At 37.3% G+C, this 16,238-nt stretch overlaps 1 protein-coding gene across 3 annotated transcripts in view; it reads right to left on the bottom strand.

Annotated features, from left to right (window-relative positions):
- Nucleotides 1–2,568: 2,568 nt before the first annotated feature.
- Nucleotides 2,569–16,238, bottom strand: part of syt1a (synaptotagmin Ia) — a 228,141-nt gene continuing 214,471 nt past the window's right edge. For all 3 annotated transcript variants that reach the window (XM_036577185.1, XM_036577186.1, XM_036577184.1), the window contains 2 exons: nucleotides 6,006–6,139; nucleotides 2,569–3,494 (listed from right to left, as the gene is read on the bottom strand). In XM_036577185.1, the coding sequence (XP_036433078.1) occupies nucleotides 3,288–3,494; nucleotides 6,006–6,139 (341 nt within the window). In that variant the 3' untranslated portion in view covers nucleotides 2,569–3,287. The remainder of the gene's footprint in view (nucleotides 3,495–6,005; nucleotides 6,140–16,238) is intronic.

Here is a 16,238-nt window from a genome sequence, read left to right as displayed (position 1 = left end):
TGAAAGGCTATGTTCACATTACAAGTTCTGATGTGGAACAAATGGCTGGTCTGACCTTGCAGATGTCCTCATTTTATATTTGGGGACATTCCAGAGAAAATATTCTTTGCTGTGAAGACATGTGCTAGCTTCATTTTAGCGCTACAGCCCCACAATTCCCTTAATTTTCTCGTTGACCTCCACCTCCTGAGCTTTGTATCTGCATCATACATGTATAATGTGATTTGAAGGAAGTGTGGGGTGGTGGTAAGAAACACCTACAAACATGGAGTAAAGACAGAGTTGCTCTAGCTGTGTGCACTACGCTTGGCTAATTAGCAACATTAGTTCATATTAGCTTTCGCTTGTGTTTACTACAACAGATTCATTTGCATTCAGCAGCACAGACAATGGTCACACATGTCTAGCTAACATAGCTCTATAACACAGTTACATTTAGCTAATTAGCAAGCTGCTCTGCTGGTTTACTAAAAGTTCGAGTCAGCATGCACAAAGAACGATAAAATGATCAAACATGGCTATCCTTAGCTTTGTATCTGTAGCTAGTGGGCCACTCTAATAACAAAGTAAGCTAGGCTAACATTAGCTTTAATTTACTTTCAAAAGACTGCTGTTTACCGAAATCAGCTGTGATCTGCATGCATATGCAGACAACGATAAAATTAAACCACACAGGACTAGCTAATGCTAAGTTCCTCAGATAGCTACATTTAGATATGTAGTGGACCACCCTGCTATCAGTGTACGGTAAAACAATATCAGTTAATGTTAGCTAGTGTTTACATTAGTTTTAAGCATTTTACTGAAAGCATTTGTAATCAGCATCCACAGACAACGATAAAATACAAATGGCTAGTTAACATTAGCTAAAGGTATCTTAAAAAGCTGACGGGGACAACTCTAGCCAGAAGTCTAGTTTTGTAGACTCCCTTCCTCATAAATGTGACAAACGTGAACAAAGACAAAGGACTGGATCTGAGAACTGGCCAATAAAAATGCTTGTAATGTGAACGTAGCCTTAGTCATTGTTGCTGTAATCCAAAGAAGGCTATTTTTCAGTAAGCCATTGTTGTTTCCAAAAGTACAGTGCAAAACAGTAGCCACAGCAGAAAAAAGACTGGCAGTAAAAGCATGGCTAACACTATTGTCACTGCAAGAAGGCAACGGAAAGCAAAGACTGCTATTTTAGGGCACCATTGTGGCCAAAGGACATTTGAGTTCTCAGTGAACCAAAGCTACAGCCACTGTCTAAGTAAAGTGTGCATGAGGAGAGATTCGTTATACATTTCTTTACCTCCCTGAAAAAAATGGCAGTGTTTAAAAGCTTGTCTCTCTTTCTTCAGGTGCAGTATTACATACTGACCTGCCTGGATAACAAACCAGCGTCAAAGTTATACTTTAGCCGTTGACGTGCGCATAACTTTTGAGTTTTTTCCGTTCCGACTTGAAGGCAGAGGGCGTTTTCTGAAACGGACACATACCCCCAGTGTGAGTAAAATTCGCCGACACCCAAAGCCTTTAGCAAAGGTCAGTTAAAAAAATCATGCAATTACCAAAAATATTCCAACATTGACAATCTAAAAAAACAATATTTCTTTTAAAGCTAGAGTCCATTCTGAAGACGCCGCATCAAATTCTGAACTAAAGAAGTCCACCTACAAGGCTATTGAAAGTAAGCGGTCAACGAAAGGTCAAAAGGTCAAGCTGTTAATCAAGCTTTAAGGATACAATGGCTACAGCTTGTGACTCATTTTTACATGTTGTCAGATTCCAGAGGGGCTATAAGAGAGTGACAATTGGTTAAAATAACGTGGGAAAGGTTCAAACAAAAGGATTTAGTAAGGTAAAAGTGCAGCGGAGGGAGGGGGGCCTGAAACTAAGGACCAATTTTGCTAAGAGTTAACCAGTAGAAGGTTCTTTTGGGCTGAAACGAGCTGAAAGGAAAGAAAGGCTGATTGGTTTGCATCAAGTAAAAATTCCTCTGAATATCGTGGTCCAAGCATAGGTCCTCAGCTTGATAAATTAGTACAAAAAGTCTTTAAGAAATCATGTGCTTGTATAATTTCCAGCTGCATATTTATCCCATGGAACCATAGCAGTTAATGGCCTATGTTTACCCATAAGAAAATGAAATATATTGAAAATATATCACAATATATTGAGTTTATATTGTGGAGAATACACAATATATTGAAATATATATATGGTAACATATTGCAATATATTCCATTATATAGAGTTTACATTGTGTAATGCACACACAATATGTTGCAATACATATATGGAATATATATTGTGACATAGTGCAGTATATTCCACAATATGTTGAGTTTATATTGTGGAATACACACAATACATTGCAATATATATGGAGTGTATATGGCAACATATTGCAATATATATCACGATATATTCATTTTAAGGTGTGGAATATATACAATATGTTGCAATATATATGGCAACATACTGCAATGTATTCCACCATATATGAGTTTATATTGTGGAATATGCCCAAAATATTTACAATACAGAGAGAATATATTACAATATATATTACATTTTCATACGGGTTTCTCTTTGTATTTTTCAACATATCTATTTTTGAATGGTTCTTCAAGTAAACATGAAGCCTAAAATTGTCCTTTGAAATGTGAGTACCCCTCAACTCGCATCTTGCAGGTTGGAATTCATTATATGTATGTATATATATATGTATATATATATTCATAGATATATATTTTACTGGAATGCAATAAGGTAGAATTCTTAAATCCTGTTTATATATATATATATAATATTGGCTCTTCTATATCTGCATTTACATAATTTAAAATAGAACATCTTATTAAAAACATCAACATGTACACAGATTAGGAAACGGGTAACAACATACAAACACAAAAACTAGAAATCATTTTTGTCTGCATACTGATATATACACCTTGTGGTACACTTTTTCCATTCATGCGCTATCTACACAAGATCATATTGCTTAAAAGAAGGGGGCATTTTGGTCTGGGGTTAAAGGTCATGGATGGATGATGATCAGAACAAACAGAGGAGGGGAAAGGAACATAGAGAAACGCACATAGAAACACAACTCGCAACTCTGTGTGTGTTTATGTGTGTGTATATTGAGGGGCAATCAAAATACCAATAACTATTATAAAAGAAGGCATTTTGTCAGACAAGAGAAGATTTAGAGGGCGTGAAGGATCCATATAATCACTGAGGTATGTACACACTGGGTTAGGAGCACTATGTAGGCAGGGCTTGGGGGGATTTCTTTATTTCTTAACGGCCAATTGGGCGTCCACTTCCTCCTCGGGCTTGAGGACGTGCCACTGGGCGATGGGTCTCCGTGGATTGGCCAGCATATCCGACCAATGGCGAAGCTCCGTTCCTGTGCTGTTCAGCCCCACGAACACTTTTCCGATGGCATCGTTCTTGCCGATCTTGTCATAGTCCAGAACAGTTATAACAATTTGAACTTTCTGTAGAGGGAAAATCAGAGATATGGTGGTTAGATATGAAAGAATGTGTCGATTTGTAATGTGGCAATTTTGGGATAATCTTAATTACTTTTTTTGGACAACATAAAACTCACAGGTTTTTTTTGACATGAAACCAAACAAAAGCATTAATGGCATTGTGATGCACTGATCTGAAGGTGGTGATTGAACTGCATATATTTTGGAAACGATGTAATTGATGATCATTTATAATAATATTTAACAAAGAATGTGATGTTAACAAAGAACAAACAAAGAATACTTTCATATTTTTAAAATAAAATATACATTGATGCACTGATCTGAAGGTGGTGAATCATAAGCATCGATTTTAGAATGTCAGAAAACATTATAATTGTTTTTGATCATATTTTCCAAGACCTAAAATTCAAATTTGTTAATGTTGAGTCAGGTTTGTTAAGGTCCCTGGGAACACCACGTAAAATATTAAAAATTTGTATGATAGTAAAATTGAATGTTATGTTATGTTATGTATCCAGCAAAGTGTGAATGAAAAAAAAAAACCTGATAGATATTTAATAAAACATGGCTTAAAAACTGATACTCAGACATATCTGAGGACTGTCTACGTGTGGCCCTAACATTCAGAAGAGCATGTGGTATTGACATCCCTCAGTTCAACACTCCTGGCTATATCAATGAAGCAGAACTCAACAGCATGAGTGAAGAGAAATGAATGAAACAGGCTGTACATATTGTCAGTGTCAAAAAAACTAAAACATGTATTGCCATTTTTGTCGATTTTTATTTTTCTACATTATTTGAACACAGTGGCTGTTTTAAACTGTGTTAAAATTTTAAGATGAATGGACCAATATGCTCCAAAATCACTTGGGATAAAAACTATTTACATGAACTTACACTAAAAGTCTTCTTCTGTCAAGGTACTATTTTGGAGATACATGTTTTTCTTTGGACTGTGAGAATATGGTGGTGTTCTACATAATGCAGGTGGCTCTCTAAAAGCATACAACTTATATTTCGCTGCTGTCGGAAGAAAACTTTGTATCTCCATTTTTGCTGTTTTTCAGTTTTTGATATAATTTGAAAATACCTGTTGCCTTTTATATTGTGTATACATTTCATGAGGAATGGACCAAAAGAAATGGCCCATAACTACATAAACCTTTGGTTCCATTGTCTTACATTAAAAGAAAAGATTTTTTCCCTCTCTTGTAAAGTTACCATTTTGGAAATACGAGGTTTTTTCTTCCGATAACAGTGATACAGTGATGTCCTAAAGAAGCTAAGGTTCTTATGCACTTTACTACTGGGCATGCTTCCAGGGAATGTTGGCGTTGCTGGTTAAACTAACAAATGGATGAATGGACGGACAGACAATGAAGAGACAGCTCAGTTTTTCTCATGCTTGCTAGGTTAGGCTATGTTACTCATCTTTAGCTTTCTCTTAAGTTTTTCTGATTGTGTGGGTGGGTGGTGGGTGGATACAGACGGTGTTAGAAATAGCCTACCACATACTTTTCACATACTGATTGTTAAAAGAAGTAGAAAGTAGTACACAGTATGTGACCAACATTAATTTCTCCAGTACATCAGATACACCTGGATGACGTACTGCTCTAGCCAAACATTCTGACACAAGGGGAGAGCTCTGTAAGATACTGCATCCCAAAATGCAACGTGGTCATTTCGGAGAATGTAACTGCTTTGTTCGCTCTGAACAATTTACTAGCCTGGGATTCAGTCCTATATTGATACATAGATGACATGAAATGAAATAATTTGTCCTGTTGCTGCATGTGGTGTAACACTGAAGTCCCATCAGTTCTGTCTTCTGGTCTTGAGGTGGGTTTGTTTACTTTATCTATTTAATAGAGTTAACTTACTACATAGTTGAAACAGTAAATTAATAAAGTTGCTCTCATCTAAAAATCTGCATAGCATCGGCTTTTGAGTCTCATGTGTGGAGTCACACTGCTTATTATTCAGTCAAACTAGCTCATATCACCAACTATGAATGTACTGAAAATGAAACATCTAGTCGTGCCCCTGTAGCACAACTTCTGTCGCATACTTGATACTACTACGATGAATAGAATGCATTATGCAGTATACAGTACACAGTATGCTATTTCAAACACAGCCGCAGTTTTGTTAATGTTGTGTGGGCTATACATATTATCAAAAAGTTCCAGAGGGCTGGTGGTTATCTTGCCTTTTGAAAGAGACTCTGCTCAGTTTAATGAGTTGAGCTTGGATATTCTGATTAGCAGTCGAGCTCTGAATTGAAAAGCAGGACCCACGGAGACAACGTCTTGAACCATGAAACGCAGAATCAATTTGGAGCAATTTGCTCCTTTTGCAGTACATCTACTCTCCTTTTTAAAATTACCCTCTTTGCAACATTTTCTAAAAAGGCACCCCATAGGGCATGATATGACATTTGGCACGTTTAAAGTGTAAAAGCTGCTTAATCGCGTCACTGGAAACAAACAAGAGTGCTGTGTTTACCTGGATTTGTTCAAATGGCACTTCGAAACTGAAAGATTCGTTGTAGTAGGGGTTGAGGGTGTTCTTTTTGATTGTCGTCTTTTTCTTCTTCAGGCGCTTTCCGTTCTGCATCAGGTGAATCTTCACATAGGGATCTACATGGAAACAAAAGACAGGAAAGGAGGAAGTTAAAGGAACGGTTCTGTTTGTGTAGAGATGGCATGGTACCACTTTTTCTTTTCCGATACCTATTAACTACTAAGACTGAAGCACTTCACTTAACAGTTTTCCAAAGATAAGACATAATTAAATGGTTAAGATGCAAAAAAAAATATCTTATTATCACTATTAATATGCCACCAACTCTTATCTCCAGGCTCCACCTTAAAATGTGTTCTTTCTTAGCTACTGTTGCAAAGACAGCCTTACAGAATGCTGGTAAAACATTTAATTCAATGTGTAGCACATCATTCAGTTTATATCACAATACCTACATTTAGAGTGAGATATTCATTCAACCTAATGAGAAACTGTAGCTCACAACTCAGTTTATATCACAATACCTACATTTAGAGTGAGATATTCATTCAACCTAATGAGAAACTGTAGCTCACAACTCAGTTTATATCACAATACCTACATTTAGAGTGAGTTATTCATTTCAGATGATATTTATTTTGTGAAATAAATGTGTGTGAAAGGTTGCACTGTTAGGATATATTGATTGCAATTTTTTGTTGTGCAGTCATGCTAACATCAGCATGGTGGCAAATTCATTGTCACGTCCAACCTTGCCTAGGTTTGATTAGCTAAAACAACATAGTCCAGCAGTAAAGCATAGAAACACACTGGGCCTCATTCACCAATGTCTTCCTAATTTTTTTCTTAAACGTGTTCCTGAGAAAGGTCCTAAGTCTACGATAGATTCATGATGTGTTCTTAAACCTCAGAATTGTTCACACCTTTGTGCTCTTGAGTGTGTTGATTCTGTTCTTACCAAAGAACTAATCCCAAATAAGAAAACATTGGACAATGCCACAGTCTTTGTAAAAAGGCATAAGTGGGTTTTAAGAAGAAATTTCTTTTTGAGAACAGTTGGTGAATGAGGCCCATTGTTACGCATGTAAACTTCTAAATTCATTAGGTTGAATGTATTTTTTTGCCCAACCCCTCACCAGCATTTGTGGCCAGAGCATGGATAGATAATTAGCATTATGGAAATAATGCTAATTGGTTCCTACTGGCTTCCACTCATTAGCATGTGTAGTTGAGCTATTCCTTTAAACCTTGGAGCAGCGCATGTGAGTTCCTAAAGCCTTGCTTTTAAAATCAAATTAAGCTTTAGCTCCAGGGTCTGGATGTACTGAGCTTTTAGACAGGAATTAAGATCTTTGGAAAACAAAAACATGCCTGTTGCACAAGGCCAAGAAACAGTTTTACACAGAAAAGAAATGACCTTGTGTCAGCTATAACAGCAGAACTTGTGTTGTTATTGATGTTTCTGTCCTTTAAAAGCCTAGCTCTGGTAACATGGAACATTTACCCATTACCCGCTATCTCACTGTCCACTTTATTAGAAATACCTTGCTTATAGCTCCACCTTGCTGTTGTACAGTTAGAGAGTGTAGCTTATCTGCTGATGCACAGTTTATGTTGGTCTTCCTTTAGCCCTTCATCAGTGGTCAGTTCTGACCACAGAGCTGCTCTTGGCTGGATATTTAGGGTGGTGGTCCACTCGCAACCTAGCAGTGACACTGATGTGTGTAAAAAACCCAACAACACCGCTGTGTTTGACACACTCGTACCAGTACCACACACAGTACCATGACCACTATCATGTCAGTGTTACTGCTGTGCTGAGAATGATCCACCATCCAAATAATATCTGGACAACAGCAGCCCTGTGGTCAGAAACTGACCAGTGATGAATGGTGTAGATGAGGGTAAGATAAACTGCAGTAATAGATGGACTTCAGTCTATAACTGTACACCTACATTAGGTGTTGAAGCATGTAGGTGTTTCTAATAAAGTGGCCAGTGAGTAGAAGCACAAGGTAGGTGTTTCTAATAAAGTGGCCAGTGAGAGGAAGCACAAGGTAGGTGTTTCTAATAAAGTGGCCAGTGAGGGGAAGCACAAGGTAGCTGTTTCTAATAAAGTGGCCAGTGAGTGTACACTGAAAAAATGAATCACTTAATTTATTTGACTGAAATGTGTAAATGTGAATAACATATATTCTGTTTTGGCTTTTACTGTTGACGTGTATATTTTATTTGTGTGGAAATCTCAAGTAAATTCACTGTATTATATTTTAGAGGTGCATTCTCTCTCTCTCTAGTAAACGTGCACAGTGAGCAAATTTAACCTCATTAACCATGTACAAGCACAAATTAAAAACAGGCAAACCAATCAGGAGATCAATCTGTACATGTTCTGTTGGAGCAGCTGGGGAACGCCAGCATGTACAGATGTGCGCAGATGTTAATGTTAAAGAGATTTGCATTTCCACCAAAAAAGCATTTACAAAGAACAAAGATGGAAAGCTTTAGTTCATCAAAAGGAGCTGAGAGGCAGAAAGCCCATTAAACACAGGGACACAGAAGGTTACAGAGAAAGAAAAACACAAAACAACCAGGATTCAAACATGAAAATAAAAGAATAAAGTTGTTAGAGTCCAAAAAAGCCCCAGGGGCCCTAAAAAGATAAAAGCCTCTCTCTGCACTGACCTATTCTAACGCACTAAACTATCTGACCAGAAAAGTGTACATTTTAGACCTTCAGCTGAAACACACAATGACCTTCCATTCTCCTGACCCTTCTGAGACCACAGCTAAACAGACTTAAAGTGATAGTTTGAGCATCTAGGTGTAACAATAATGTTGCTTTTGGTAGAAGGATTTCATTGCTTCTAATATTATACAAATATGTTTTGCTGTTTTGTTCTGAAAGCTAATTAAGGTAATTTTCTATTGTATACAAAGACGTTTAGTTAAGTAGACCTAGAGATAAAGGTATGATGGACAATACAGACTGGTGCAAATTGGATAATTTGTTAGCTTTGAAGCACTGATCAATAATGGACAATCCAATGTGTACAGATGAAATTTATAGTCATCTCTATCAGACAGAAAAAAGTGGTGTTGTCAGCAAAAACCAAGTAGAGATCATTAACATATGTTAAAAACAGCAGAGACCCCAATATTGACCCTTGAGGAATCCCACATTCTATGCTGTCTATGATGTTGACCAGAACTATGGTGTGAAACACCCTGTTTTCTAAGTGATAAAACACATTTTGAATGTCATAATATTGTAACTTCTTTTACAAAATGATGCTGGTATTATGTTTATTTAATTTTGCATGAGGCTAATGTAGCTGAAAAGTAATGTAAGCTTATTACCCCCCTAATTAGCATGGGGCAAACTGCATGCACACATTTGCTTAACTGTCAAGTTTCTCAATAATTCCCGACTTGCTTATGTGGTTTCTGACACTGTTATTGGACTGTTAACATGGACTAAAGTGTGGACAAAATTCAAGTGTCAAAATGGAGCTACTACTGCGTTTAGCTAAGTGACATGCTTTTTATCTAGATAGTTAACATGATGCTAATTAACATGCTAATAATCTTCCATTACTTGTTAGCTACATTAGCCTCATAATTTTAGTATAAACTAAAGAAACAAACTTCAGACACCAAACATGTCTAACTATATTTGAAGTAAGGTGGGAGGGACTGTAAATGTTTTGCTGAACTATCACTTTAACATCGTGAGTGGCCATAATGGTGTGTGTGTATGTGTGTGTGTGTGTGTGTGAGTGTGTGTGTGTGAGTGTGTGTGTGTGTGAGTGTGAGTGTGTGTGTGTGTGTGTGTGTGTGTGAATGGGCTCAGCTGTATCTAAAAGAGAATCTCCCTCACACCCTCACAGCGCTGGAGTCCATCAGCAACATTAACACATGGCTCCTTTTCATCTTTCACTCCATCACTGCAGTCCTCCTTCTCTCTCTATCACTCATAGAGTGCCCCACTTCACCCTTCACTTTCACCCATTACTCTAATACACAGTACACTTTCCATTCAGTTGTGCACATGTAAAAAGATAAAGGAATGAATGCTACATATCATGATTTAATTCATAATGTAATTCTTCCGTTAATGTTTCATGACAAATTTGTGTATCATTTAAATGAATTTTTAATGTTTTAATGTGTAATTCATTGAATTATGATGTAATAATTATTGAACTGATAATATACATGTAAAGCTGTACTTGGCTACATTTAGTATGTTTTTAGTTATGTGACAGTTGGTGGGCTGGTCATTTTGTGATGTCACTACGAGGCCCCTATATGTACTTCCTTTTTTTATGTGGATATTTTACCTAATAAAGACCGCAGTGATTGAAACGTTGCTATAATAAATGAAGAGCTTTGTTAAACCAGTGTGTGGACATCTTTATTGTTTAGTAATCCTTTGTGTGTCCGGTGCCTGTGCCAGACTTTGGAGAGACGGCACACACTTTGTTTGGATTTTGCACTAATAAACTCTACTCTTCTCTGACTTTAGTGCATATTTTAATATGACAGTGTTATGAGATCAGTGTTACAAAAGACAAAAAGTTCTAAGTATTTATTTGTATACGTTAGACTGTGTTTTGTCTCTGTGAGCCATCTTTTTTTTCTGCTATTCCAACAAGTCAGACATTATTTTAGCAGCAGTTATTCAGTAGCCTACTCACCTCATCTGATTTACCTTACAACATATTTGGAAAGAACTGGCAAAGAATGATTGAGAATAGAATCAAACAGAAGCAGTATAATGGAATAGATCAGACAATGAAAGCTGAGGCACACAAACCCATCACATTTGTTATAAAGCTTTGGCTGGCTACAAATGTTTGGTGAAGGGGGTCCGGACAATGATGAGAAGCAAACACTTGAGCAGCGACTAAAAGAGAGTGAGGTGCTGAAGATGGCTAAGCACCATCTGAGAAAGTCAAGAAACATCACATTTTCCCACAGCAGCTTTTGTATAGTCCAACAATACAAAAATGTGTTTTAAAATAATTCTCTGTTTTGGTATAAATATGTTTGTATCTGAAATTCAAACAGTCAAAATGACCTCTATAGCCATTCTAGTAGTTCTGGAATCCCAGCATGTCTAATGTTAAGCCCAGTGATAGGCTATATTTTCTTTTCAATGGAAAATCTCTATTCAAAATCCTGTGTAATTCAGGACTAGGCTTAATCCTGTTGATGCCAGGTGATGTGGTGCTTGGAGGCCCTGAACAGAGCTGGAAGTGGAGTGGTGGTGGTGGTTTGTGCAGTTCTTTAAAACCATTTCTGACGCAGTGGCCTTATGGGCTGAACATCAGATTGTTCTATCAGTGATGAAATATGCAGCTTTGCTTTATCAACTTTCTGCATGTCATCATTCACTGGCAAATTTATTGCATTTTTAAAAAATTTTTTTCTCTGTTGATGTTGATTTCGTGCGCACACACACACATGTACACACACACACACGTACACACACACACACACACGCACACACACACACACACACGTACACACACACACACACACACACACACACACACACACATGCTATCTTCCCAACCTGTCACTCATTCCTTTCTGTAATTTGCTGTGGAGCAGATAAAAATAATAATAAAAATAATAAAATATATCTCTGGCATTTTCAGTCTCCACCTCATATTTCCACAGATCAAAACGTTCTTTATCTGCAGAGGGAGAGAGAGAGAGAGCGAGAAAGAAAGTGTGTGAGAGAGAGAGAGCGAGAGAGAGAGAGAGAGAGAGAGAGAGAAAGAGAAGAGGGAGAAAGAGAGTAGAGGGAGATAAAGGGATAGAGACAGACAAAGAAAGCAAAAAGTGGGTTGAACTCTGAGGTCTATATAATATTAGAAGTAAAACAATCTTAATGTTAAGTGTGGAATTTGGTTTTTCATTGAATTCTAAATCCAGAATTCCTTTATGAAAGTGAAGCACTTTTGTGGTCTATGTTATGTACATTAAAACTCTGGCTGTTTTTGGTGTGATGTGTATCAGCGTACTTGTTTTAAAGAGCAAATAAATGAAACAGTGGATCTTTGATTTTGAAATGATAGCACACACTGCCTCCTGTTGAACAAGACTGACACTGCACCTAGTGAAATACCAGTGAAAAACATACCATTTCCCTGTTCATTAGCATAATGATGCTGTGCCATATGGGAAACATGTAGCTGCACAGTTAGCAGTCTGCATGCTGTATTTTTCATAGGTCTTTCCTAATGTATGTCTGTTTATTTGTACACTTTTGATATGCTAATATATGTTATGTTATTGCTGTTGTCCTTCATGTTTAATTTTGTAAGCAACAAGCTATATAAATAAAATACAACTTATTAAAAATATGACAATATACTATTATATACTATGATATACTATATACTAATTTTTATTATTACCATGGTGGGCTATAGAATGTGGAAAAAAATACACTTGTACTTCTGTGGAGGACAGATTCTGATAGACTATGTCTATTTAGGTTATTGAATAAAAAGAGAGATGCAGGATTTTGCAGCAAATTTTTTGATTTTTTAAGCGGTTGCCTGGCAACAGGCAGACTGATATTTGGGGCTGTTTATGAAATCTGTGACAGTCTACCCTCACGCAGAGGAAACAGCAAAAAACGGCACTTCAAAAGTCTGCTGGTGACAGTTCAGACACTCGTTTTTTAGGTCAGACCCTCAAAACATCTACAAGAAATAACAAAAATCCAAATTGTGTAAAACTTGGGCCACAAGCATCAACTTTCTCAGAGTGCAGATCCTGGAACAGTTTGTACTGTTATCTTCTATGCTCTTAAGAACAAGGGTTCTTTGCATGATGCCACAGAAAAAACTTTTTTGGTTGTTTGAAAAAGAGATAATGTAAAGGTTCTGTACCTGTTTAAGGCCGCTTTCACACCTACCTTGTTTGTTGCAGACCTATGAAACATTTTTATTAATTCAGTTCATTTTAACAGGTGTGAACGCGCCAGTCTGCACCAAACAACAGAACCACGGTTCTTCCATCATTCTTATGGTACTGTCCACATAATCTGCCTCTTTTAACATCAACATGACAATTGACAAACGTTCATATTGTTCTTACAGCAGACAAGCAATAAGATAATAGAGTACATTTGTGTTTGATTTTGGTTGGTTGTCCTCTTTCTCTTTTACCTTCATCCATTTTAAACATAGCTGAATGGTTATCTAGGGAACCAAAAGTGGTTCTTCTATGGCATAACATAAAGAACCCGAATGGCAACCTTTATTTGTAAGAGTGTATGGATTTTTCCTATAATATCATGAAGATATCACTTGCCTAGACAGCAATAATCAAACATTTTATTTTAACATCATAGACTAGAATCTAATTTGGGCTTCTGAAGCCAACTATGAATATAAAGAGCTTCTAAAAATGTTAAAACTGTTAGAATGTGTGTTGTTTCTGGTGAATTTCCGTGCATTTTGTAAACATCTTAGGTGATACAATCTTAAAATCTGCAAGTTTGAACACCTCTGGTCAAATGACATGTTTTGCTGATTGTTTCAGTGAAACTAAGTTACCACACTCTCACACACTCAATGGCTTTTTAATTCAAATTGTAGTGCACAAGTTCTATTTATTTGCTGCGTTTAACAAAGAGGAAAAAATACAACCAAAAATACAAAATGTACTATAACTCTTGCACAAGACACATTTTATGTTTTATTTTTGCAAAATATTACATTCAGCACATAAACAGTAACTCAGCACTATGTGCATAGGTATGTTGTCTGTAGAGGATGTGTTAACTTAGGGGGTTAACTTAATCCTTTCTAAAACCCGTCCCAAATTTCTCAGTTCAGCTCAGTTCAGACTTTCCTGAACATAGCTGACAATTCGTTAGACATCACACGCTCTCTGTTTGTATTATTGTAACTGTGAATAGAGGAGCCCACATACAGCCGCAGGAAACCCAATATTACCATTTATCACTAGTCCAGTGATGTCTTCTAAGGCTAGAGTTACTATTTTTCCCTTCCCAGCGATAATGTTTATCTGCCCACACAACACACATCTACATGCTTAACTGGAGTTTTTTAGCAGTGACTTTTTCAGCCATGCTAACTTACGTTACATCCATGGGCTAACGACAGGCTAGTTGTTTGTCAGACCATGCAGCACCATTGCACAAATTGTTGGACTCATTTAGAAATGTTACATTCAGTTCCTGTGAGACTAAAACCACATTGATGTTCATCTAAGTTGTTATCTGCAAGCGCCTTTGGGTCTTTGAAAAGCTCTATGTAAATGTCATGTAATATAAGCAAGTCTATGATTTGACAACTTGACACAGTTTAAGGTGAGTGTGTAATGATTTGGACATGCAGTTAGCATCATGCTGATAAGCTTCCATTACTTGTTAGCTACATTAGCCTTGTAAGTCCAGTGTCAAACTAAAGAAGCAAACTTCCGACACCAAACATGTCTTGGCTGCTCCACAATTATTGAAATGGAGGAAATTAGATTTCCTTCAACTGAAATGTTGTAAATACACTTGGAGAGCCTTTTTAAAAAGCAAAAATACCTAATTGTGCTTTGAAAGTGACAGGATGGCTCAAGAAGGCTGTCAAAATCAGGGGCCCTGATGGCCTCCTGTGGAAACTGTTCTAATTACATGTATTCTAATTGAAAGAGCCCATGTCTTGTCTTTGAGTTGCGCCAGTGAGCGATTAGTCAGGGTAAACAGGGTTCGAGCGAAGAAAGGAATAAATTACAGGCTGCCGATGAGTTATTCTCTCTTGGTTCTGAGTCATGATGAAGATAGTCACTAATTATTGGCATGATATATGCAGGCCTATTGTTCCAGCCATGTGACAGCTCTTTGGGCACGCTTTGAAGTCTCTCTCTCCCTTTGGGACAATAACACACCCACAACCACAATTACACGTTGCGCCATTAGCGATGCCATTTTCATGGAGGCTTTGAAAAATGCACACAAAATGAAAAAAAAAAGAAGAAATGCTTTCCAGGGCGAGTCTCAGGCCTGCTTTGAAAATGGACATCTTAAATTTGTGTTCAGTCAAGCGGGCTGAAAAAAAAAAATCCCCACAAAGGTTCAGCCAGAAAATTTCCCCTTTCCAGTCGTGTCATGCATTCAGTTCAGATGGATTTGAATTAGCTTGAATGGTTGGCTGGAAACCACTTTAGCCAGCTCTCTGATAGCATGCGCTAGCGACGTACCAATGCTAGCTTTAGCAAAACGTCAAAGCACAGCCATCCAGCTTAGACAGCCCTTGGAGATATGTCCAGATCTGAACCTGCTTCACTAATGCTTCCCCCTACCTATCTGTTCCCCTACAACTCCATCAGAAAGGCTTATCAGAGCCGACCGATAGTGTATGACCAGCTTAGCCTAGCGATGCTAATGGATTCCAGGGGGAGACTTAGCTGGGTTGGCATTTTACAAGGTGGAATCCTATCACTGTATAAAATCCAGATCTATCCTACACATATATTCTTGGGATATGTTTACTATTCTATCTATTCTGTTGAACAAAAATGCTTGACGTAGCTTACATATCCACTGACTGCAGTATGACAATCAATGCGAAAAAAAACCCCAAACTTTGAATTACGGCTGAACAATGGAAGACGTTTTAGAGGCAGGGTAGAAATCATTACATTTTGATGAAAAGTTACAGGTTTTAAAGGTTAACTTTAACCAGTCAGGACACTCTTAGCAAGCAGTGCCAAACTATCAGAATGTTCTGGAAGCAGATTAAATGCACTGTGTGTTTGTGTGTGGTCTGAATGGCAGCATAGGTAGAGTCACTACTATGAAATAAAATAACAAATGTCTGGCACCAGCTATCAAAAATGTCTTTTGCAGTCCCCATTACAAAGGACCAGTAACCCATGACATTGAATAAAATGCCTTACAAAATAACAAGGAAAATTGGAGTTACAAACCTTAAACTATTTTTTGACATGTTCATGCCCGAACACTCACACTTCCTGTAAAAATGCGAGAACTCGTACCCATCAAACTTTGACAAACTGCATTAGAACACAGTGCTTTTCACAACAACCAAAAGCTACAATCATAACAAGCCAAGCAGAAAATCAGATCAAACCTGCAAAACATCACAACAAGAATGAAGGGAGTTAAGTTTCACAGAAGTGATGTGTGCAAAAGCTTGTAAATTTGCTTCTGAA

Source organism: Colossoma macropomum, unplaced genomic scaffold, assembly GCF_904425465.1.
Source record: "Colossoma macropomum unplaced genomic scaffold, Colossoma_macropomum, whole genome shotgun sequence".
NCBI lineage: Eukaryota > Metazoa > Chordata > Actinopteri > Characiformes > Serrasalmidae > Colossoma > Colossoma macropomum.
The sequence above is the reverse complement of the archived record's forward strand: the minus strand, read 5'-3'. Positions and strand labels throughout refer to the sequence as shown.